Source organism: Trachypithecus francoisi, unplaced genomic scaffold, assembly GCF_009764315.1.
Source record: "Trachypithecus francoisi isolate TF-2019V2 unplaced genomic scaffold, Tfra_2.0 Lachesis_group10, whole genome shotgun sequence".
In the NCBI taxonomy this organism is placed as follows: Eukaryota; Metazoa; Chordata; class Mammalia; order Primates; family Cercopithecidae; genus Trachypithecus; species Trachypithecus francoisi.
Genome location: NW_022681455.1, coordinates 43733206 through 43755672, shown reverse-complemented (window position 1 = coordinate 43755672; position 22467 = coordinate 43733206). Strand labels below are relative to the sequence as shown.

The 22467-nt window shown below is 53.2% G+C and overlaps 5 protein-coding genes across 21 annotated transcripts in view; 3 read left to right on the top strand and 2 right to left on the bottom strand.

The window, feature by feature from the left end:
- XPO5 (exportin 5) overlaps positions 1 to 1758 on the top strand; it is a 55019-nt gene extending 53261 nt beyond the window's left edge. The window contains exon 32 of the mRNA XM_033217270.1: positions 85 to 1758. Coding sequence (XP_033073161.1) covers positions 85 to 222 — 138 coding nt within the window. The 3' untranslated portion in view covers positions 223 to 1758. The remainder of the gene's footprint in view (positions 1 to 84) is intronic.
- An 824-nt stretch (positions 1759 to 2582) lies between these two features.
- POLR1C (RNA polymerase I and III subunit C) lies at positions 2583 to 7055 on the bottom strand. 2 transcript variants are annotated; one of them, XM_033217280.1, is made up of 9 exons: positions 6905 to 7055; positions 6707 to 6778; positions 4660 to 4767; positions 4274 to 4406; positions 3924 to 4043; positions 3682 to 3834; positions 3331 to 3480; positions 3059 to 3175; positions 2583 to 2919 (listed from the first exon to the last, which is right to left on the bottom strand). In XM_033217280.1, exons 1-9 carry the CDS (start codon positions 6971 to 6973, stop codon positions 2801 to 2803), a joined length of 1041 nt encoding a protein of 346 aa, XP_033073171.1. In that variant the 5' UTR covers positions 6974 to 7055; the 3' UTR covers positions 2583 to 2800. The 2 variants fall into 2 exon arrangements, with proteins under 2 accessions (XP_033073171.1, XP_033073172.1); XM_033217281.1 differs by lacking the exon at positions 4660 to 4767.
- Positions 7056 to 7097: 42 nt separating this feature from the next.
- YIPF3 (Yip1 domain family member 3) lies at positions 7098 to 12564 on the top strand. Of its 3 annotated transcripts, none has more exons than XM_033217282.1 (9): positions 7098 to 7359; positions 7993 to 8199; positions 8387 to 8493; positions 10779 to 10824; positions 10957 to 11049; positions 11208 to 11339; positions 11534 to 11647; positions 11843 to 11966; positions 12091 to 12564. In XM_033217282.1, exons 1-9 carry the CDS (start codon positions 7279 to 7281, stop codon positions 12237 to 12239), a joined length of 1053 nt encoding a protein of 350 aa, XP_033073173.1. In that variant the 5' UTR covers positions 7098 to 7278; the 3' UTR covers positions 12240 to 12564. The 3 variants fall into 3 exon arrangements, with proteins under 3 accessions (XP_033073173.1, XP_033073174.1, XP_033073175.1); XM_033217283.1 differs by having other exon boundaries at positions 7103 to 7359; positions 7901 to 8199; positions 12091 to 12548; XM_033217284.1 differs by having other exon boundaries at positions 7111 to 7359; positions 7898 to 8199; positions 12091 to 12548.
- A 1491-nt stretch (positions 12565 to 14055) lies between these two features.
- Positions 14056 to 17456, top strand: LRRC73 (leucine rich repeat containing 73). The gene is made up of 6 exons (XM_033217269.1): positions 14056 to 14906; positions 15504 to 15664; positions 16003 to 16125; positions 16495 to 16595; positions 16743 to 16965; positions 17113 to 17456. Exons 1-6 carry the CDS (start codon positions 14635 to 14637, stop codon positions 17181 to 17183), a joined length of 951 nt encoding a protein of 316 aa, XP_033073160.1. The 5' UTR covers positions 14056 to 14634; the 3' UTR covers positions 17184 to 17456.
- A 408-nt stretch (positions 17457 to 17864) lies between these two features.
- Positions 17865 to 22467, bottom strand: part of TJAP1 (tight junction associated protein 1) — a 29591-nt gene continuing 24988 nt past the window's right edge. For 8 of the 14 annotated variants that reach the window (XM_033217257.1, XM_033217258.1, XM_033217261.1 and 5 more), the window contains 5 exons: positions 22386 to 22452; positions 22135 to 22164; positions 21249 to 21356; positions 21051 to 21134; positions 17865 to 19665 (listed from right to left, as the gene is read on the bottom strand). In XM_033217257.1, coding sequence (XP_033073148.1) covers positions 18568 to 19665; positions 21051 to 21134; positions 21249 to 21356; positions 22135 to 22164; positions 22386 to 22452 — 1387 coding nt within the window. In that variant the 3' untranslated portion in view covers positions 17865 to 18567. The remainder of the gene's footprint in view (positions 19666 to 21050; positions 21135 to 21248; positions 21357 to 22134; positions 22165 to 22385; positions 22453 to 22467) is intronic. The other 6 variants (XM_033217265.1, XM_033217266.1, XM_033217263.1 and 3 more) reach the window with 1 other exon arrangement.

The window sequence follows — 22467 nt, the reverse complement described above, 5'->3', positions numbered from 1 at the left end:
GCGTGAGCCACTGCGCCAGGCCAAGAGAATCTTTAACTACTACTTAGGGCCCAGCATTAATTATTTCTCATTTGTTTTCCACAGAAACCCTTGGGAGAGCAGTTCCGAAAAGAAGTTCACATTAAGAATCTTCCCTCACTTTTCAAAAAAACAAAGCCAATGCTGGAGACAGAGGTGCTGGACAATGATGGGGGTGGCCTGGCCACCATCTTTGAACCCTGAATCAATTTTTTGGGCATCCTTCCTCGGCCTTTCTTGTCATCTCTTCTTTCCCTTTGTAGCTAATCTCTAGGCCCTTCTTGCACTGCCACCTCACTTTCCACTATTGTCAGCCTGGAGAGAGATCCAGGTCTGGAGCTGGAGAGAACAGGCCCTGTGCAGGACCAGAAGTAATTATACTAAAGTATCAAGAAAGGGAGTTAGGGCTTAAACCATTCTGTCTAGATGAACCAGATAGTTCCCATTCTACTTGGAGATTTGGCTTTTCCAAGAAAAGCTAGAGCAGTGCAACCCTTCTCCCACAAGCCCTCCCACCCCTGTGCAGCTACATACCTGTACAGAATGGTAACTAGGGATGCTGTGCCCAACACTGCGACTAGCAAGGCTCGCAGCAAGAGCACAGCCCTCAACTACTTGTGCCAGAGTTTCTCTTGGACCACTCCAACTCCCACTGAGCCCTTTTGCTGCTGGGCTGGCAGGAAACTTGCCCCACTCCCTAAGGGGCACGTCTGGGTTAGGTGCTAAGTGCTGAAAAGAAGTTGGCCAGTTCTCTCAACTTTGCTTTGGGCAAGAATCTGGTCACCTGATGGGACACATGGTATAGACTACTGCTAAACTTGGCACAGTATCAAGTATAGTACCTCCAAGGACCAGGGCTGGGCAGTCTTTAGTGCTAACATCCCCTTTAGAGCTCACACATCTTGCCCTTCCATGAATGACCCCTCAGTCTGGCTTCCCCAGCCTCAAGGTCCACTCAGGCACAAGAGCCACAGTACCCTAGACAGTGTCACATGACACCATTGTCATCCAAGGATAAAACAGACCAACCAGGCTACATCTGTGATAAGCAGCTAGCAAAGCCAGTGGTCTTCTAGGACTAAGTTCAGGTGCCTTCCGCAATCTCATGGTCTTTCAGGTCCCTGGTTACTTTTCTCAAAGGCCATCTCCAAAAGAAAAGAATACATGCCTTCGCATCACAACCTGTACTGTGAGTCCATTCTAGAGGTCACTGAAAGGCCCTATAAACAGAGAGGACTCAGATATGGGACCTGGCCCTGACGTTATTACTGGCCATAAGGCAGACTTAATCCATACAGAAACCAGTGTGTCCATGTGCTCTGCACAAAAACAGACCTGTTGTCCACCAATCCACTGACAAGAGGGTTTCCACAAGAGCCGAAGTGGACTGAAGCTACAGTTTTTAGCTGGTGCGGGCCACAGGCAGGGTCAGATTGGGAAGAGGCAAACTTGGGGAAGCAGAAGTTGGAGTCTCATGTTGCTCCCTCTTCCTGTGTGGTGCTCTGGGTTCCTGTGGATTGTGAAGGCGATCTCAAGAATGTTTCCCTCCAAACCTGATAGCTGCCTATTCCTGTCTGGTTGGGGCTGTGGAGGGTGTAGTTGTATTTATTGTGTTGTAATATTTTTAACATCCTGTGACTTCATGCTAGAAGTTTTCTATTGTTTATAGAAACTTTTTGTAGAAACATTAACTCTAAAGCACATCTGCATGTCAGTAAAAATCTCAGTTTCATACAGAAAGGGACCCATCTGCCTTTTTCAACCCAGTCTTAAAACCAGTGACATACTCCACAGTTAACTTCATGAGCACCCTGCAAAAGGGGACTGAACAGGAAGAAATGACTGATGAACCTGGTCTTTCAAGCTTTCTGAAATGGTGTGCCAGTTAGAAAAAGATTTCTATCCTGACACACCCAGACTAGGCAGCCCATACCATTCTCACAGTGTCTTTCGTATGTGGCTGCTGGGCCTGGCCCAAAGGAATTGCTACTGTTCTTTGTTGGAGCTGTCAATAGCAACATGAACTTCCCTGGTAATCTGGGAGACAGGTGAAATGGCACATTCACTCTAGCTTGAATGTTTTTCTAGGGGTTTGGCTGTGCTCCCAGAAACCACCTTAATTTGCCAATTCTCAGGAGGTGTTTGTTGTTTTTGAGACAGGGTCTCACTGTTACCCAGGCTGGAGTGTACATCTGACGTTCTTAATTGCTAAAGGTCAAACCAGTTCTGAAGTGAGGCCCTGTTTTTCGCGGTGGCTCACACCTGTAATCCCAACACTTTGGGGGGCCCCAAGGCAGACAGATCACTTGAGGTCAGGAGTTTGAGACCAGTCTGACCAACATGGTGAAACCCTATCTCTACTAAAAATACAAAACATTAGACATAGCCAGGCGTGGTGGTACACACCTGTAGTCCCAGCTACTCGGGAGGCTGAGGCAAGAGAATTGCCTGAACCCAGGAGGAGGAGGTTGCAGTGAGCAGAGATTGCACCACTGCACTCTAGCCTGGGCAGCAGAGTAAGACTCTGTCTCAAAAAACATAAACTCAAAAGTAGTCTCAAAAAGTTTTGTTTGGACATGAGTTTTATTTACATCTAAGGCCTTATAAAGGCCTAAAAGTCTCATTTTATGGCACATTTAACAAAATGTATTGACTAAAAATAAAGCTGGAATTGTCCCAGAAAACTCAGGATCCCTAGTCACACTGGACTCTCTGTACAGCAATCCTGTAGGGTGGGTCAGTCAGAACCCAAAGCTTCAGCTTGCCTCAGGAACATCCAAGCTCAGTCCATCTGAACCGCATCTAGTTCATCCAAGAAGCGCCGGCACTTCCCCATCAGTACTTTGATGGCTTCACTCACCAGCACATCTGGTGGCAGCACCCCCGTTGACTCAACAGAGACTGGGGATCAAAGAGACACTTTAGCCTAGACAGGGCTTGCCTGTAGAAAGCCCCTGTTACTCAAAACTTCACATCTAGACTGGAAGGAAGCTGCAGCACCAAAGAGTACTGTCCACCCATCTCACCACTTCATACTCACAGATATAATGATCTCGGACCCGGGCAAGCCTCACAACCTTCTTTAGCTTCTCATGCCGGAAGATTTCTCTGCTAAAGGTATCCAGCCGGGGGTTGGCAACTCTGGCCACCTTTTTACCTAATGAGAACAAACCATGTTTTTTTATTCTTTTTTCTAATTTGCCACTTGGTAGCAAACCATGTTATACTTTTAGGATCCCAGGGTTTTCATTTGTCACCTTCAAAGAAAATATAATTTAGGTCCTAACCTGAACAGCACCCCAAATACTATACCTTGGACTTCCTGCACCTCAATAACACCAGGTGAGAAGCACCTGCTCAACTCCTCAGCTGCATCCCCTTCCACGGGCTCAAGCAAGGTGATGTCTGGCAGGAGCCTATAACTGGCTGTTGCCACTGGTGAAAACTTGGCATGATCTTTGCCTGGAGAGGAAGAGGGAAAGTGCCTATACGAAACCCTTCTAGGATTAGGAAGAATACTCTTCCTAAGCTGCTAACAGCAAAAGCACAACGCTCTTGGCTTTCTACCTGCTGGGAATATCTCAGCTGAGTTCCCTAGTCAGCTTGCCCCACTGCAACGTTTCAAACTACCCCTCTTCCCAGGAAGGAACACAGGGTTCTCACCAATGCCCTTGACACAGTGCATGAGCAGGTCAATTTCTTGGCCAGGCCGCAGCTGAGCGATGAGGATATCATCGTGCACTGGTCGGATAGTGCCCTCTGGGAAAAGATCAGCCTGGTTCCCCAGGGGGATCCATGTCATATGCCTGGTATACACTGGAGGAAAAACATGTCAAAAGATCTCAGTTCCTAAAACTAGCAGCCACCCACAGGTGGGGCCTCTTCCTCACCCTACCACTACTTACCTTTGTGGTTCACATACAGTTCATTGGGGTCAGAGGAATCTTTAGCAGCATGGGGGTTCCGAGTGCATCTGACTTGGAGACGAAACTGTAGAGTATCTATCTCTGTGCCTTCTTCATCTCCTGCACAAATGGAGGGAGCTCTTAAGAACTAGTAAACATCTGAGTGCCAGCACTATACTGAATGCTTTACATATATGTCTCATTTAATTATGGCAAACTTGGGAAGCCAAGGCAAGTGTTCTCACAGATGAAAAACACTGATGTACAAAGATAAGTAACTTACCCAACATCACAGTCAACCAGGATTTGAACCCAGACAGTCCACTTCTCCCAAAATTTCATTTTCTTACCTTGGTTCCGATACTCAAAAAGACGGGGATCAGCATGAATGGGAATGAGCCCCAGACGGTGAGCAAGGATCTCATCCTGAACAATGGATGTATTATTGTACACCAGGACCTTCTCCACAGCCATAGTTGGCACCTGCCCAAGGAAAAATAACCACTTATCTGCAAAAACCCAACAGCCCCCTACCTATCCCCACAACCCCACCCTCCAGAGGTAAGGAGCTATCTCCCTAGAATGTTTAATGAGAAATTTACAAAGAATGAGAAGGTAAAATGCTCAGCAAAATTCCAGGAGAAATGAGGGAAGGACAGCTTGAGACAATTCTCCAAGTGAGGTGTCAGTGCAGTTCCCAAAGCAACTCCAGCCTTGTCACCATGCCTGCCAATACCTCAGCTAACAGAATTCGTCGAAAAGCATTGGCAATGGCTGCGTCAATTCCCACCATGTCAAACTCCAGTGAGTTTTCATCCATGTGTACTACATCCACACGGAAATTCTAGAGGGACAGGAAAAACATTTAAGTGAAACCTGCTCTCTGTGTAATCTCTCTTCATACCTCCCCCTTAGATAATTCCCTCAAGTATTATCCTCTCGTCCAAAAACCTCCCTTTGCCCAGATGTCCCTTATTAAATATTCTCTCGCCCAGTGCTTTAGTTTCATAAAAAGTCTCCATTTTTGTCGTCCATTCATTAAAACCCTACACAATATGGCTTCCAACCAAACCATCCACAGAAGCTATTCCACTAAAGAACAGAAACTACCAGAGTCCTTAATTCTGTTGACACTACCCAGTCCTCTTACTAGACTTCTGTTTTGCTTGACATTGATTAAAAAACCTCCTCCTGGCCCAGCACGGTGACTCACACCTGTAATCCCAGCACTATAGGAGGCCGAGGGGCGGATCACAAGGTCAGGAGTTTGAGACCAGCCTGGCCAGCATGGTGAAACCCCGTCTCTACTAAAAATACAAAAAATTAGCTGGGCATGGTGGCGCGTGGCTGTAGTCCCAGCTACTTGGGAGGCTGAGGCAGGAGAACTGCTTGAACCCGGGAGGTGGAGGTTGCAGTGATCCAAGATTGCACCACTGCACTCCAGCCTGGGAGATAAGAGTGTCATGAAAAGGAGAAAAAAAAAATCCCCTTTTTTGAACGATTCCCCTGGCTTCCAAGCTCCACTCTTCTTCCGTCTTTGATGATGAACTTCCACCCATCTCTAAATTTGCCAGGTTCTTGTCTTTCTCCCAGGTCACCTTAACTGTACTAACAGTTTTAGCAACTACCTGTTCTGACAACTCCCAAAATTTTATCTCACTTCTGATCTCATTTCAAGCATGCAGTCTTCTAGCCTGCTAGATTTCTCCACATGCAGAAAACAATGCATCATCATCCCTGTTCCCCAGACCCATTTCTCCTCTCAGTAAATGATACCACAAAGCAAAAAGCAGTTCCCAAGCCAGAAAGTCATTTTATGCTACCCCCACAGCCTTTATCCAAGCAATCATAAATTTACCTTATATTCTTCCTTTGCTCTATTTCTACTATCAGTCTTAGTTCATATCTTCAACCTCAGCTTCCCTTACGACAGATCTGCCTGCTCCATATGATTCTCCTCAAACTCATTCCCTCCCAGCCATCAAGACTGCAAATCTGATCATGTCTGCTTAAGAACTATTCAAGCTCCCTATCATCCACAGTGTGACACACTTCAATCTTGCCTACCACTCATGCCAGAACTACTTCGACATTCCCGGAGCACACGTCACAGAAGCCATAGTGTTTTTTCAAGCATTAGCCTTTTTCATTGTTCATACTTTATTCCTTGTATCAACAGGTTAAAAAAGTAAAATTTTCCCAAGCACTGATTTACAGATCATGTTTATAAGCTGCACGCAAAGGTCAGTTGCATAAAGGGTAACATTTAGTAATCTATTTAAATGCAATTTTAACCCTTATTTTAAGCTAAGTGAAACAATAATACAAAAGACTACATATACACAAAACCTGCATATCCTGAACTTCACTGACGTGAAACTCAAATCTTTCATAATTCAACTCCTGTTCTTTTTACTTACCATTCAAGGCTCAATTCAGATGTCCCCTCCTCTTGAAATGTTAAGTACCTCTCGGCCCCTCTTCCTGGTCTCAGCGGAATGCTCCCCACCCCAACCCTGCAGTCTTCATCGCTATCAACCACCTTCACCATATTACACTGGATTCACTTGTTTATACACACCATTCCTCAACAAGACTGAACATCTTTGCAGAACTGGGTAGAAACCGTGTCTAATTTGGCATGTAAACGGAGCGTCTAGCACACTGCTCAACAAACACAAACGGAGCGACCCCCAAGAGCAGCTGCTGAGACAGACACAGGCTGCTCAGACCACAGGGTCTGGCCTTCATAACCCTCCCCAGACAACTCCGGCCCCACTTACCTTCTCGAAGCGGTCCTGGTCCCAGGCATCATCATAACCGGAATAGTTCCCGGGAAAGTCAGTGGTATGGACCTAGAGCAAAGGGACGAGTTTGTCCACGAAGGGACAATGAGCCCACGGCTATCCCCACGCCAATCCCAAGACCCACCCCTGTTCCGCTCTCATTCCTCCCGCCCGAGCTCAAGGCCACAGGCTTACATTGCGAACCCCAAACTCCCCTAGAACCACGCGGCCCCGCATTTCCTCCACCGCCTGAGAAGCCGCCATCTTCAATCTCTCCACGAGCCTAGAGGCTCTATCTGGCGCGTGCGTCCTAGTAGCCTGGCTCCGTCTCCGTGGCAACGCGCTGGCTCCTGGAATCTTAAATATCGCGAGACTTTTCCCCGCCTCCGTCCACGTCCCCAGCCTCCGGAAGTTGGTTTTGTCCAAACATCCGGGCTTCTCCTTTTTGTGTTCCGGCCGATCCCACCTCTCCTCGACCCGGGACGTCTCCCTCACTGAGGCCCCCATCTCGCCCACTCCTCTGCGCGCGGGGCTAGCGCGGGCTTCAGCGACGGGAGCCTTCAAGGGACATGGCAACTACAGCGGCGCCGGCGGGCGGCGCCCGAAATGGAGCTGGCCCGGAATGGGGAGGGTTCGAAGAAAACATCCAGGTAATGGCCTCAAGGCACTAGCTGCCAGCAACCCGAGGGCCGGCGATGTCCAGAAGTGTCTTGAGGATTCTCCCTGTGGGCCTGGAAGTCCGCTCCATTTGCAAAACTCTAGTCTTTGGGTCTTCGTGCACACTAAAGTCAGTGGGATTAATATTGACCTGAAAGGGCCAGACTAGTACTCCAGCCTGAGGGTCTCGGGTCTCTGGGCCCGCTCGAGGCATTAGGAAGAAGGTATTCTTGGAACAAGTTAGGAAGTTGGTCGGGGTCAGGCATGGAGTGGGGTTGGGTGGGATTCACTGGCATTCGCTGAAAACGTACTATGTGTATAGTTTTGTTTGGGGCTTAGGAAAGAAGGAAATGGGCACTTTTTCAGCCTTTTAGTCTTTGGTAGGTAAGGTAGGAAAAAGACAGGAATGGAAGACTAGTAGTATGTTTCCCAGGCTAGAAAAGACAGCCAAAGCTAGAAACCAAGAGTTCTGAGAGCATATGAGGGGGAATGGAGTGGCATGATCTGTAGTGATTCCGAGCCTATCCTCAGCAGTGGAAGAACAAAGCCCTAAACCCTGGGATGAGCAGAGGACTTAATGGATGGAACAGAAAAGTCCTGCACTCTAGGAGCCATTGTCTTCACAGGGCGGAGGCTCAGCTGTAATTGACATGGAGAACATGGATGATACCTCAGGCTCTAGCTTCGAGGATATGGGTGAGCTGCATCAGCGCCTGCGCGAGGAAGAAGTAGACGCTGATGCAGCTGATGCAGCTGCTGCTGAAGAAGAGGATGGAGAGTTCCTGGGCATGAAGGGCTTTAAGGGACAGCTGAGCCGGCAGGTGGCAGATCAGGTAAGCAAGATTGAATCCTCTGCAGGTGGAAAGGTATACCTAGGTGTGTCCCGTGTTCTGGAGTTAGTGTTGGTGATGTTCGCCCCAGGTTGTCCAGTTAGAACCATGTAGGAATCAAGCGGAAAATAGGCAACAGGGTCTAGAACCAACAGTCCCACAATACCTGTGCCCATCTTCCTTACTTCAGATGTGGCAGGCCGGGAAGAGACAAGCCTCCAAGGCCTTCAGCTTGTACGCCAACATCGACATCCTCAGACCGTACTTTGATGTGGAGCCTGCTCAGGTGCGGAGCAGGTGAGGAGCCTTCTCTTGAAGAAGCTTCCCTCCTAACACCTAGTCCTTTATGCACACTCCAATCAGATTTCAAGCCCTGGGCTCTGGTGGGCTCCCCCTCTTCATGACCCCATCATCTCTCATCACTGCACCTGTCACTGAAACAAATAATAATAGCACACCAACTTCCTCCTTTTTTCCATCTAGCTGACTACTCATATTCCCTCAAAACCTACCTCAGATGTCACTTCCTCTGTTCCACATTCCTCAATGCCACCCCCATTTTGTTCTCTCCTGGTGTTCCTATAGAACTTTGTGCTTGCCAGCTGGGTGCGGTGGCTCATGCCTGTAATCCCAGCACTTTGGGAGGCTGAGGCGGGTGGATCACAAGGTCAGGAGATCGAGACCATCCTGGCTAACACAGTGAAACCCTGCCTCTACTAAAAATACAAAAAAAAATTAGCCGGGCGTGGTGGTGGGCACCTATAGCCCCAACTACTTGGGAGGCTGAGGTAGGAGAATGGCATGAACCCGGGAGGCAGAGCTTGCAGTGAGCCGAGATCGCACCACTGCACTCCAGCCTGGGCCACAGAGCGAGACTCCATCTGAAAAAAAAAAAAAAAAAGAACTCTGTGCTTGCCTCTAATAGACAGCACTTCACCACTGCTTTCCTTTCTTATTCCTGGAATCTTCCCCCCAGAGACCAACAGCATCTCAAAAGCAGGCTCTGTCTTGTTTATCTTTTTATTCCCAGCAGCAGAATAGTCTCAGAATCAAAATATCAGGGCATAGTTTTTGAGTGACTTTTCAAGAACTAGATTTAATCCTGGCTTGGTTTTTTTGTTCATCCTTTAATCAATGCTAATCAAATACCCAGGACAATCTGCAAGTATTTATTTATTTTTTTTATTTTTATTTTTTTGAGACGGAGTCTCGCTCTGTCGCCCAGGCTGGAGTGCAGTGGCCGGATCTCAGCTCACTGCAAGCTCCGCCTCCCAGGTTCACGCCATTCTTCTGCCTCAGCCTCCCGAGTAGCTGGGACTACAGGCCTGCCACCTCGCCCGGCTAATTTTTTGTATTTTTTAGTAGAGACGGGGTTTCACCATGTTAGCCAGGATGGTCTCGATCTCCTGACCTCGTGATCCGCCTGTCTCGGCCTCCCAAAGTGCTGGGATTACAGGCTTGAGCCACCGCGCCCAGCCTCTGCAAGTATTTATTAAGCATTTGCTCTGTGCCAGACCCTATAATAATTGTATCTGGTTCAGTGGTGAAGATAGATGGGAGCCTTGCTCTTGAGTGCAGTTACAGTACAGTATTCATGCTATGATGGGGCACATAGGAGGGATATGTGAGCCAAAGCAGGTTGGTGGGTGGGACAGAACAAGTTTCCCAGAGAAAGTAAAATCTAGCTAAAATCCAAGGTGTGATTAGGAGCTAGCCACTTGAGAGAAGGGGCAAGTGACTGAATTTTCATACCACTTCACATATATTTTTCAAGAAAATGCTCTACAGTGCCTGGAGGCACAGTTAAGCAGGAAGAGGAGGCATTTTTACTATTCCCTCAGTAACACCTTTCATTCTAAACCTTCCATCTAGCCCGCTAGACTTTTCCCAGGGCTTCCTCATTACAGCCCTGAATTCTGGGTACTCTCTGCTGAGGTCTACCTGTCTTGTCTTGTCTTTTTATTTTGTTTTGTTTTTTTGAGATGGAGTCACACTCTGTCACCAGGCTGGAATGCAGTGGCGCGATCTCGGTTCACTGCAACCTCCGCCTGCCAGGTTCAAGCAGTTCTGCCTCAGCCTCCTGAGTAGCTGGGACTACAGGCGCCCGCCACCATGCCCAGCTAATTTTATGTATTTTTTATAGAGACGAGGTTTCACCATATTGGCCAAGCTGGCCCCTAACTGCCGACCTTATAATCTGCCCGCCTCAGCCTCCCAAAGTGCTGGGATTACAGGCGTGAGCCACCACGCTCAGCCTGCCTGTCTTTTCAAGGGGAGGGGGCAGATGGATACATGGTTAGGCTCTCCGTCAAGGCCCAGCAGGGCTGAGTTCTCCATATAGCTGCTGTTTCAGTCAGCTAAGTTTCAGAGGGTTATCCTTCCTGGAAGTAATTTTAGGGGCAAGGAAATGATTTCCTCATTCCCTTATCTGTCTTTACTACCCTGTTCTACCCTGTCATCCAACATGTCCTCTAGACCAGGCCCCATTCCCTGAGTTAGAGATGAATAAAATTCAGGCCTTGCCCTCCAGAACCTCATGGCCTTGGGCTGCCTCTGCTTTAATCTCTCCTCTCCTTTCCCAGGCTCCTGGAGTCCATGATCCCTATCAAGATGGTCAACTTCCCCCAGGTGAATAGAGGGTGGCACGTCTGGAGAGCGGGGGGAAGCACCAGGGCAGAGGGTGGGACCACCAGGCAAATCCTGGGAAGCCATAAACAAGCTGTTGTACCCTCCAGCCTGAATGAGTTGGTATATTGACAGAAAATTGCAGGTGAACTCTATGGACCTCTCATGCTGGTCTTCACACTGGTTGCCATCCTACTCCACGGGATGAAGACATCTGACACTATTATCGTAAGCAGGACAGACAACTTTCGGGGGGTGGCTGCCCTAGGTTGAAAGCTGCCTGAGGATACGGTGGTGGAGTGAGACAGGAACCACCCCTGCGGAAGGCCCTAGGTGAGGCTGAGATCAGGGGCCTCCTAGGACTAAGTAGAGCCTTCACCCCACAGCGGGAGGGCACCCTGATGGGCACAGCCATTGGCACCTGCTTCGGCTACTGGCTGGGAGTCTCATCCTTCATTTACTTCCTCGCCTACCTGTGCAACGCCCAGATCACCATGCTACAGATGTTGGCACTGCTGGTAAGGAGCCAGGCGTGGTGGGCAATAGTGATGTTAAAAAGAGTAGCCAGGCCTTGGTCTGCATCTGTCCTGGGGCCCCGAAGTCTGGAATGGGAGGAGTAGGCCAATGGACCATGTGTTTCCCGCGGTCCCCATGAGAGGCCAGAAACCAGCCCAACCTGAGTGATTCTCCTCTCCACCATCCTCCTTCCCAGGGCTATGGCCTCTTTGGTCACTGCATTGTCCTGTTCATCACCTATAATATCCATCTTCACGCCCTCTTCTACCTCTTCTGGCTTTTGGTGGGTGGACTGTCCACACTGCGCATGGTAAGCTGGGCAAGAGGCTTCCAGGGCTGGGCTGTCCTCCCAGGGAGTTGGGGAAGACAGCCCGGAGCTGTCCATCTCACAAAGAGCCCTAAGTGGGAGGGACAGGCCCAAAGATGGTTCTGCCCTGGTTGGGAGTGTCTTCCCCACTCCTCACTTTGGAGCCAGGCCCTTTGAGCTGTATTCTCATGGCCCTAGGTAGCAGTGTTGGTGTCTCGGACCGTGGGCCCCACACAGCGGCTGCTCCTCTGTGGCACCCTGGCCGCCCTACACATGCTCTTCCTGCTCTATCTGCATTTTGCCTACCACAGAGTGGTAGAGGGTAAGTGGCAGGAAGGCCTGGGTGGGGGAGAATGGGACAGCAGCTGCCTAGGGCAAGAAGCTGGATATCATGGTCAGTGGGCTGGGCCCATCTGACCCTTGCTCACCTTCCATCTTCCTTCCAGGGATCCTGGACACACTGGAGGGCCCCAACATCCCGCCCATCCAGAGGGTCCCCAGAGACATCCCTGCCGTGCTCGCTGCTGCTCGGCTTCCCACCACCATCCTCAACGCCACAGCCAAAGCTGTTGCGGTGACCCTGCAGTCACACTGACTCCACCTGAAATTCTTGGGCAGTCCTCTTTCCCACAGCTGCAGAGAGGAGGAAGACTATTAAAGGACAGTCCTGATGACATATTTCTTAGATGGGGTCTGCAGCTGCCACTGAGCTGTAGTGCCTCCTTGATGCCTGTTGGCACTTCTGAAGGGCACAAGGCCAAGATCTCCTGGCCAGGACTGCAAGGCTCTGCAGCCAGTGCAGAAAATGGGCCAGCTCCTCTGAGACCCCTCACCACCTACCCCTTCCTTCCTCTTTATCTCTCCCACACTGTCTTGCTAAATATAGACTTGGTAATTAAAATGTTGATTGAAGTCTGGAACTGCAGCGGCTGATCCGGTGGTCCTCCCTGTCATCCCACTACTATATACTTTCGTGCTTAGTCAGCAATGGTAATGTCGTATGTTCCCTTTTTCATATCCTCACCCAGACAGGATAAAGGTGGGACAGGCCAGACTACATAGAAGGCAGTGATTGAATATGGAACCTACCCCTGAGGGCAGGGAACACCTTACCCATGAAGCGGCAGGGAGGCCTCAAGCGCAGAAGCCATAAGCCTGATGGAACACTGCAGCCAGCTTGAGTCTGGGCTCAGCTGCACTCTTGGGAAGCCAAGGAAGCAGTGACAATTGGACAAAACATCCCGACTTAAACCCCGTGTCAAAACAAGGATTTTCTGCACCTGGGCATTGTGGGGATAATTTTCCTGTGGAGCTCATAATTGAAGCCAAACTTGGCTTTGCCCTGGTGGTGCTGGGGCCAGCTCCTTTCAGTTTTTCTGTCTTTCCTCATAAAACCAACCACCACTCCTAACATACCACCATCCACCCCCTGCACCACCACGTCTTTAATCTGCTTCACTTAAGTTAATTCTGGTGGCTAAAAGAGGGAACAGGGCCTTTGACCTCCCTTCACTATATTGAATATTATGTTTTATGTACAATAATCTCCTTACACTAGTAAATCTGGGTCAGCAGCATCTATCCCTCCTAACAAAGGGACTAACAAAGAAAGGTGCCCTTCATTTGTCCTGCCTTACACAAGTGAGGCCCCCACCACCCTGGCCAGTGGACAAAGTTGCCACAGCACCACCTGCACCTTGGGGTGTGACTCAGCCGCCTTCACGTCCTCACCAGTGCTCCAGGGCTCTGGCCCTGGTACCTCCTCTGTATTGGCAGCGCCAGTGTCGTGGCAGGGACGCACCCTCAGATGTCAACAGTGCCCTGCATACCTGGAAAAGGTGTGGCACCAGGACTTTGCATCTATCTGAGGCTTCCCTGCCCTAGGGACCCTCTGGGGTTCCCTTCTCCCCAGCAGCTCAGGCTGGCTCTGCCCAGCCGTGGCCCCCGGGGCCTCCCTGGTGAGGCCCCCATCTTGACGAGAAGCAAGTGGGAAGTCCCCGTGGACCGGGATCCCCACGCACGCTGCTTCTCGAGTCACGAGGGCAGGGCGAGGCGCGGCGCGGAAGAAAGGGCCCTGGGGCCTTCCAAATAGGAGGGAACAGTGCCCTGGATCCCGGCGAGGGCCTGGACCTTAGGAACGGGGAAGGAGGGAAGAATGGGCAGAAGAAGCAGTAACCGTGTCCAACACCACCTCCACATGGCGTGCCTCCATTCTGCTCCCCGTCAGCCCTCCCCACTCAGCCCATCCTAGGCCTCAGCCCTGTCGCCTTCCTTCTGCTAGCTGGCTGACCCCACTCCCAAGGAAAGAGCGGCCTATCGCTCCCAGCTCCCTGCCCCGAACCACCCGTGTGCGCGGACCTTGCGGGCCAGCGTGGCCTTGGCCGGGCAGGGGGCGGGGCGAGCAGCGGTGACGCGGCCGTTGCCATGGGAACTCGCCGCCCGTTAGCTCTCTGGAGCTGGAGCCCCAGCTGCCGCCAGCCGCCCGCCTCAGGCTCTCTCTGCCAGCCGTGGGGCCAGGCCCGCGGTGTGGTCGGGGGAGCCGGGCGGCAGAGAAGGAAGGAGCAGGTACGGCCTCCCAGCCGGGACCGGTAAGCCGAAGCCCTTGAGCCGCTCGCTGCCGCCGCGACCGCGAGGAACAAGGACAAGCGCGGAACAGCGCCTGTCCAGCCCCCGGAACGCGCACCCGGCCCAACGCCCAGACACGGACCGTGCGAGCCGCCCCCGCCCCAGTGCCGCCCCACCTCAGCCCGGCCCGCGCCCTGGACGCCTCCGCACCTCGGGCCGGCTCCGGCTCAGTCCCCGTAGCTCTTCTCCGCCCCCGCCGCAGCCTCCGCCGCAGCCGCAGCCTCCGCCACAGCCTCCGCCTCCGCCCCCGGCCCCACTCCGCCCGCGACCCCAGCCGGGGCCCCGACCCCGGCCCTATCCCCGGCCCTGCCCGCGGCCCCGCCAACCTCCGCTCCGGCCCCGTACCCGGAGGCCCTGCCGGCACGATGCTGCCCAGCTCCATCCAGATTTCGGGGGAGCCGCTGTCCGGCGCCGAGGTGCGGGACATCTGCCGCGGCCTGCGCGACAACGCCGTGCGCCTGCTCTCGCTGCGCGGCTGCCGCCTCTGCGACCGCGACTTCGGCCGCATCTGCCGGGCCCTGGCCGGGGCCACGTCCCTGGCGCAGCTCAACCTTAACCTGGGCGTCGTGTCCAGCCCTAGCCGCATCAAGCAGCTGGCTGAGGCTCTGCGGACCAACCGTTCCATCCAGTCCCTCTTGTGAGTGCGCCCCCTCGCAAGGGGGTCCCGGGCACTGCACCTCTCCATACACTCCCCTGGCATCTCATGTTCCTCCACACTCCTTCCAGTACCATTCTTCCTTCACATGCCTTATGCACATACACCGTGCCTCGGCCCATGCCTTCATAGCACCCTCCAAGCACACGCTTGGGCTTTGCACGCGCGACCCTACCCGCTTTGGGATACCCACTACTTCCTGACATTGGGTAGGGGCCGTGCCTCCCCATCTGATCATCTGCATTTACTTCACTGGGGCAGCTCCTCGGTTCCCGAGAGAGAATATCCCCCTGGGGACGAGAGCCCTGCCCACTGCAGTATTCCAGTCCACTACCCACCCACCCCTTCTCTGCTCCTCCCTGTGCAATGTCCTGGATCCCTGCCCCAGAAAACAAACCGAATTCTCCCTCTACCTGTATTCCCTGAGAATCTAGAACTTTCCTTCTCCTTTTCCAGGCCTCTCTAGTGCTGTGACTGAGTGCCCTCCCCATATCTAGGGCTGACAGAAGTGAAAGTGCCCCTTCCCCATGTAGATAGGGTTCAGGACGGCAGTAACCCTGCTCTCTCACTCCCCTCCAGCCTGCATGGGAGCCCCCTGACAGATGCGGGGCTCGCCTTGCTGAACCCAGCCCTGGCCCTCCACCCTGCCCTCGTGGCTCTGGACCTGGGGGACTGCATGCTGGGTGATGAAGCCATCAACCTCATCTGTGGTCTCCTGCCCCCAGACGGGGCCAAATCTGGTGAGCAGGGCCCTGTTGAGGGCTTGGGCTAGTGTAGCAGTGAAGAAAATCGAAATGCAGAGGGAAGGGGGTGTGGCCCCAGAGCTCTGATGTTGTGGGTGAGAACGTCTTTCTACTCCTCTAAGGAAGGGGCAGGACGGGGGGCAGCATGGAGACTCAGGGATCCAGGCTGGGCAGGCAGAGGAAGCATGGGCCTACTTAATGGTTCTTGAACTCTATGGTGGGGGTGAGGTGGTGCTTAGCCACTAGGGACACCCTGGAAACACAGGGACGGTGGGGAAGGGCTCAGGGAGGGCTTAACCCTCCTTATTCTGGTTTCTTGCTATGATGCTACCCAGGCTTGAAGGAGCTAACGCTGAGTGCCAACCCTGGCATCACCCCTAAGGGCTGGAGCCGCCTCGCCATTGCTGTGGCCCACAGCTCCCAGGTCCGCGTCCTCAATCTGGATTACAACCCCCTGGGTGAGGCTCAAGAATACCCCCTTGGGCTCTCACTACCTCATGCCCTATCCAAGAGCCTGGGACCATCAGTTGACATGGTAATCCCTACACTGGGAGAGGAAAGAGAAAGGAGAGCCCCAAGGGTCAAGGAGATAGCTTTGTGGAGGACCAGGTGACCAACAAATAAATCAAAGCATCAGTTGCCACCCGTGGGCCTAACTTTCTTCATGCCTTCACTCACCAATCACAATGATCCCTTCCTGACCACCACCAATTGTCCATGTTTCCTGGCCAGGGGTTAGTATCTAAAGTTGTTAAGGCAATGGGGAAGCTATCTGTAAGGATTAGCAGGCATGTGTGTGAATGTGTGCACGTGTGTTGTCTCCCCAGGTGACCATGTGGCAGGAATGCTGGCTGTAGCTGTGGCCTCCAGTCGTACCCTAGAGGTCCTAGACTTGGAGGGCACAGGGCTCACCAACCAGTCAGCTCAGGTGGGAAGTTGTCATGTTTGGGAACGGCCAGGGGATGGGGTGGAGGTTAGCTTATGTGTCTGATGACATACCTAAGGGGTGGCAGATTGGGGTCTGAGGACCTGCCTTAACTGTGTTCATCATTTTCCATATTCTTCCCCACCTCAGACCCTGCTGGACATGGTAGAAAATTACCCCACAGCTTTGCGGAGCCTGGTGTTGGCTGAGAACAGCATCAGCCCAGAGCTGCAGCAACAGATCTGTGACCTCCTCTCTGAGGGAGAGGAGGAGGAGGAAGTGGCAGGAGGGGCTGGCGACACCCAGGAATGGGAGAGAGGGCGGGAGCCTGCTGCCCACCAGAGGGGCAGCAGCTCCTGGATGTGCCCCAGTGGTAAGAACCCAGAGGGTTGATCAGAGCTAGGTCTGGAAGAGGCTTGGGACAAGGGAGAGTGGGTGTGGAGAACCTAGGCTCTCACCTATCTGTGGTCCCCAGTGGAGGAAGGAATGGTGGTCTGAACACCCCTCTGCCCTTCCACAGATCCCAGCTCTCAGATGGTGCTAATGACGTCAGGACTAGGGGACAGTCTGTTGGCTGAGACCGAGATGTGACTCTCCACTGGGCCTCTACACACCATTTCACTTGTCTGTTGTTCAAGCCCCTTGCCCCAGATATCAGGCTCAGGCCCTGGGGCTTGGGAGGGAACTGGGGTCAGGGGCTGCATGGGGGCTCTGGCAGCTCCTGGCAGTGTGGTGGGAAGGAAGCTCTGGAAGCTGTGACTGAGCAACAGCCTTGGGGAGTACTTGAACCCAGGGCAATGCCTTTGAACTTGGCAGCTCTGGCTGCAACCCGCTGGCTCGGAAAAGATTTTATGAACTCCACAACCTGGCGTGTGGCTGTAGTCACTGGGGGCCGGCAGTAGGGGAGGAATTGGAACCACCAGTAAGCACCACTAGGGGGCAGGAGCATCACACAGCCCAAGCTCCAGGCTTCGTGAACTGGTCCAGAATCTCTCAAAATAGGCCTGGCCGAAGCCTAGGACTCGGGCTTCTGGGGCAACACCTTACACAAGCCCCATGAAGATCTGGTCCCTGCCTCTGAGGGAAGACTCAGGGACCCTGCTAAGGTTAAAGTGTCCCCCCTTCCGCTCCCTGATGCTCTGTGCCCAGGGAAACCCTAGGTAGAGTGGGGCAAGCGGGGGGTCACTAGTCAACTAGGATGAGACCAGGACTGGGAATACTCACGAACGGGGAGAAGAGTGGGAGAGGGAAGGTCATTAAGACAAGTTAGGCCATACCAGTAAAATAGTTTTATTTGATTTTAAAATAGTCATCAATGTGAAAATTTCCCAAAGCTTGGAGTAACAGTCTAGAGCCAAGGTTGGGAGTGGAGGCCAGGCCTCACCCAGAGCGCAGCTTGAGGCCCCTGAGCCCCACCCTCCTTTCCAGAGGGAGGGAAGAGACAGCTGAGGGGGCCCTGAGTCATTCCTCTCCCTGGTCCCCAAGGCCAGCTGTGCCGGGCCCCTGGAGGGCAACAGCTCATGCGGAGGATTGGGGGGGGAAAGCAAACAGGTAGGAAACAGAAATGAAGTTAACGATTACACCACCCCCCCAAAAAAAAACAAAATAACAAAACTTGTGACTATGAAAGGAGGATGGAAGATGAATACTGATAAACTCCTCAGCTCCCCAGAACAGCCCAATCTGGGCTGGGTTGGGCTGATTGGAGAAAAGGTCTTGAGACCCAACTGCATGTTATCTGTGGAGAATAAATATTCTAAGAAAAGGAGAAAACCATGAGGCAAGCTGCCACGGTCAGGCAACGCAGCTGACAGGCCTGGCATGGCCCACCACCTGACCCCACCCACACAGGGAACAGCTGTGCAGGTATGGATTGGGAAGAGGTCAAGGGCTTGGACTGGGGACCCTGAGCTGCCAAGGTATGGGGCCTTCTTGCATTCCCGGTGCAGCAATGGCAGGAAGGCCACCAGAGGCCCTAGTTGAGCAGGTTGCCCTGCTCCTGGGCCTGGGTCAGGCTGTCCTTGCGGTGCAGGTGGTGAACCCCCATCCTCTTGGGGCTGCGCTGGGGGCGGCTGGAGCTGGGGAGTGGCCAGGCCCTGCCCTCAGTGTGGGAAGTGCCTGACCCCTCCTCTGTGCCACTGTTAATGGGCAGCAGGCTCTGGTGCTCTTCCTCAGGGCTGATGGGCAGGTTCAGCTCTTCTTCCTCCTCCCTGCGAAAGCCAGAGTCAGGTTCTATGGGTAGCAAAAGTTCACTCTCTTCGGGTCGGGGAGAAGGTGTCTGGACCACCTCATCTCTGTCAGCAGGGCTATGGGCAAAATGGCGCTGCAGCTCAGGGAGGGCGTCACGTCCAAAGGCTGTGCGCTGGGCCACAGCAGCAGGTGGCGGAGTACGGTCCACAAATGCCCGCTGCCAGCTGGCCAGCAGGTCCTCTTCAGAGCTGGCAGAGCTAGCTGGGGCACTGAGTGTTGGGGGCGCTGGGCTGGGCTGGTGGTGGGGTGAGGCCTGGGCTGAGGCAGGGGTACTGGGCACTGGGCTGGGGCGGGCCCGCTCACTCCCCTCCTCCACCAGGCTCAGTGAAATGGCCTGGCGGGTAGCGTAAGTGCAGTTGGGCAGGGGGCTGTTGCGGGGGATCCGAACCTTATCCTCAGAGAACTCTATTACCCTGCGGCCAGGATACAGTGGGTGTGGTGGAGATGGGGTTGGGTAGGGGCTCAGCTTCTCAAAGGCTGGCAGGGGCAACTCTTCCTCCGGGGAGCCCCTGGCAGTACCCAGAGAGTGGCACTCCCCATTGGGTTGTGGGGTGGGGCTGCCAGGGGCCGGGGGACTGGCTGGATCACCTGGGACACCCTCGCTCATGTCCACATGCACAAAGACATCCTCAGCCAAGGGGCGCCCGGCACTGCCTGACTGGGCTGAATTGAGCAGTAGAGACTCCGGCTTCTCTAACACTCGGGCAATGACCGAGGTAGGCACCACAGCCCCTGGGGCTAGGCTGGGAGCAGGAGCTGGGCTGGCAGCCTCTTGACCACTGTGTAGATGTTTCCGAACCATGTCCTGTAGCTCACAAGGCAGCTGAGGTAAAAGAGCAGGAAAGAGATATTAATGATCATAGCTAAAGACAACTTAACCCATGGCGAAAGTAATGGCTCCCACATTTAAGTACCTCTGTGTGCTCAGCACTCCACTATCTCCTGTTCTTAGAGCATGCCAGTGTGTATACCCTCACTTCACAGACACATAGGCCCAGAGAGGGGAAGACAACTTGAAGCTTTTGATGAACTTGGCCAGGATTTAAACCCAGATCTGCTGCTGAGGCCGGCATGTTCTCAAATTTCTATCTCCCAACTTCTGCCCAAACCATACTTAAGTTTGGAGAATCTGTGTAGACCAGTGGCTTTAGAAATACCTCTTCTGGGCCGGGCGTGGTGGCTCACGCCTGTAATCCCAGCACTTTGGGAGGCCAAGGCGGGTGGATCATGAGGTCAGGAAGGAGATGGAGACCATCCTGGCTAACAAAGTGAAACCCCGTCTCTACTAAAAATACAAAAAAATTAACCGGGCGTGGTGGCAGGAGCCTGTAATTCCAGCTACTTGGGAGCTGAAGCAGGAGAATTGCTTGAAGCCGGGAGGCGGAGCTTGCAGTGAGCCGAGATCGCGCCACTGCACTCCAGCCTGGGCAACAGAGCAAGACTTCGTCTCAAACAAAGAAAAAAAAGAAAAAAGAAAAAAGAAAGAAGAAATATCTCTACTTTTGCAGGCCACATCAACCTCGGGCCTGAAGCTCTGGGGTCTAGAGTTTACCGGTTGGGGTAACATGATCAGATGGGCCTAATCCTCTCTCAGTACTCTTTGGGCAGATAGCTCTGACTACCCTTTCCTTCCTGCCTGGGATCCTCTCTCTCTGTCTCTGTTATAGAAACCAACAGGGCTGCCTCCCCAAAACTAGTGATGGGCCCTAGACAGTACATGGGACACCAACCAGTGGCAGAGTTGACTGGCTTGACAGGTGACATGGAGGCAGGAGGGCAAAGTGGAAAGGGGACTTAAAAACAGGAAGACAGACAGAGGTGTAGAAACTGGAGTTGGCCGGGCGCGGTGGCTCAAGCCTGTAATCCCAGCACTTTGGGAGGCCGAGGCGGGCGGATCACGAGGTCAGGAGATCGAGACCATCCTGGCTAACACGGTGAAACCCCGTCTCTACTAAAAAATACAAAAAACTAGCCGGGTGAAGTGGCGGGAGCCTGTAGTCCCAGCTACTCGGGAGGCTGAGACAGGAGAATGGCGTAAACCCGGGAGGCGGAGCTTGCAGTGAGCTGAGATCCGGCCACTGCACTCCAGCCTGGGCGGCAGAGCGAGACTCCGTCTCAAAAAAAAAAAAAAAAAAAAAAACTGGAGTTAAGAGTCCTACAGTGGCCAGAATGGTCTATGTGGGCGGGGAGGGGGTGAGTTCTACTCACATCAGCAAACTTGTGGTTTCGAAAGTGGGACTTATTGCACTTGAGGAGCTGCACAGCCAGGTTGCAGTCCAGTCGGTACCGCTCCTACAGACACAGACCTGGTTCAGAGCCCAGCCCAGCCCTCTCCAAGGGAGCAGGACCAGGCCAGAACAAAGCTAGCCCCAGGTGAGGAAGGCCCGAGCAGTGAAGAGCACATACGTTGAGCTCTTCCAGCTTGTTAATGGTGTTCTTGGCATCCAGCAGCTTGTTGGTCAGCTCCACAATCTCCCAGTCCAGCGTCTTCCTATCCATCTCAGCCTTCTTGATCTGAGGCACAGACTTGAGGTTAACCCAGCCCACACCCTAGCTAGCCCTTCCTCTCCCTCCACCTCCTCCCATCCTGGAGACACAAGAGGCCACAGGTGCTAGGGCAGCCAAGGCGGACAGAGCAGAGACAAATGACGGACAGACAGACGGAGACTGGGCATCTCTCCCGCTCCCTGGACTGGCTGTGGGGTGGGGGCTTTCTTAGCGTGACCTCCTACCACCTGGGCCCAGGACACAGACAGTATAAGAGCTGTCCATCCCCTGAGGTTCCAGGGGCTCTGGGCACCAGGCAAGGCAGCTGGCACCTCAAAGGCAGAAACTGCAAACCAGGGGGCTGAAGCCTCCTATGTGTGCAGCTGTTTCCAGCATCAGGCTAGGAGAGGGAAGAGGAAGCAGGGCTTGGTGGCAGCCAGGGCGCCTCGTTGAGCAGGGAGCAAGCTGCAGGCTCAAAAGTAGCCTTCTGATCTTCAGTTCAGGGACTGGATCTGCAGCCTCTCCTCCCCGCCCACAGCCTGGGCTTGCTGCCACTGCAGCCAAGAAGCTTTGGGTGTTCAGTGGAGACATCAATCAGTACCTCTACCAGAGCCAAGGACAGAGCAGGCTAGGCTCCCCAGCTCTCTCCTGGGAGGGAGGCATTGACTGTTAAATGGGCCTCACACAGGGAAGAGAAAGGAGCGGGTATACTCAAGGGGTACAGGGTAATAGCCAGGGCCCGCAATTCCAGATCTCAGCTGAGAAGGCCAGGGCAAGGGAGAAGACACACAAACTCAGACGCAACTGCAAAAATCCAGCTGTGGCTAAGAGAGGCCTGAGAGGAGAGTGCAGCAGCGACGGTGGCAGCATGAGGGGGAGACGAGGAAAGAAGAGAAACAGTGTGAGCATTAAGACAGTCCTGACTTGCAGAGCACACTGCGGTACCCCCACCACTGCCCCATCCCACCATCTCCCCCGAGCCCGAGTGGCATTCCCCTGGCAAATCCTGGCCCCCTGCTATGCTGTGAGCACAGTGCCCGCCAAGTTGCCCTTTACCAGTGTGTGCAGCTTGTCCTCCAACTCCTGGTTGGTCCGCTGGGAAGCTGTGTAGCTGTTCTGCAGCCTGAAAAGGGATAAT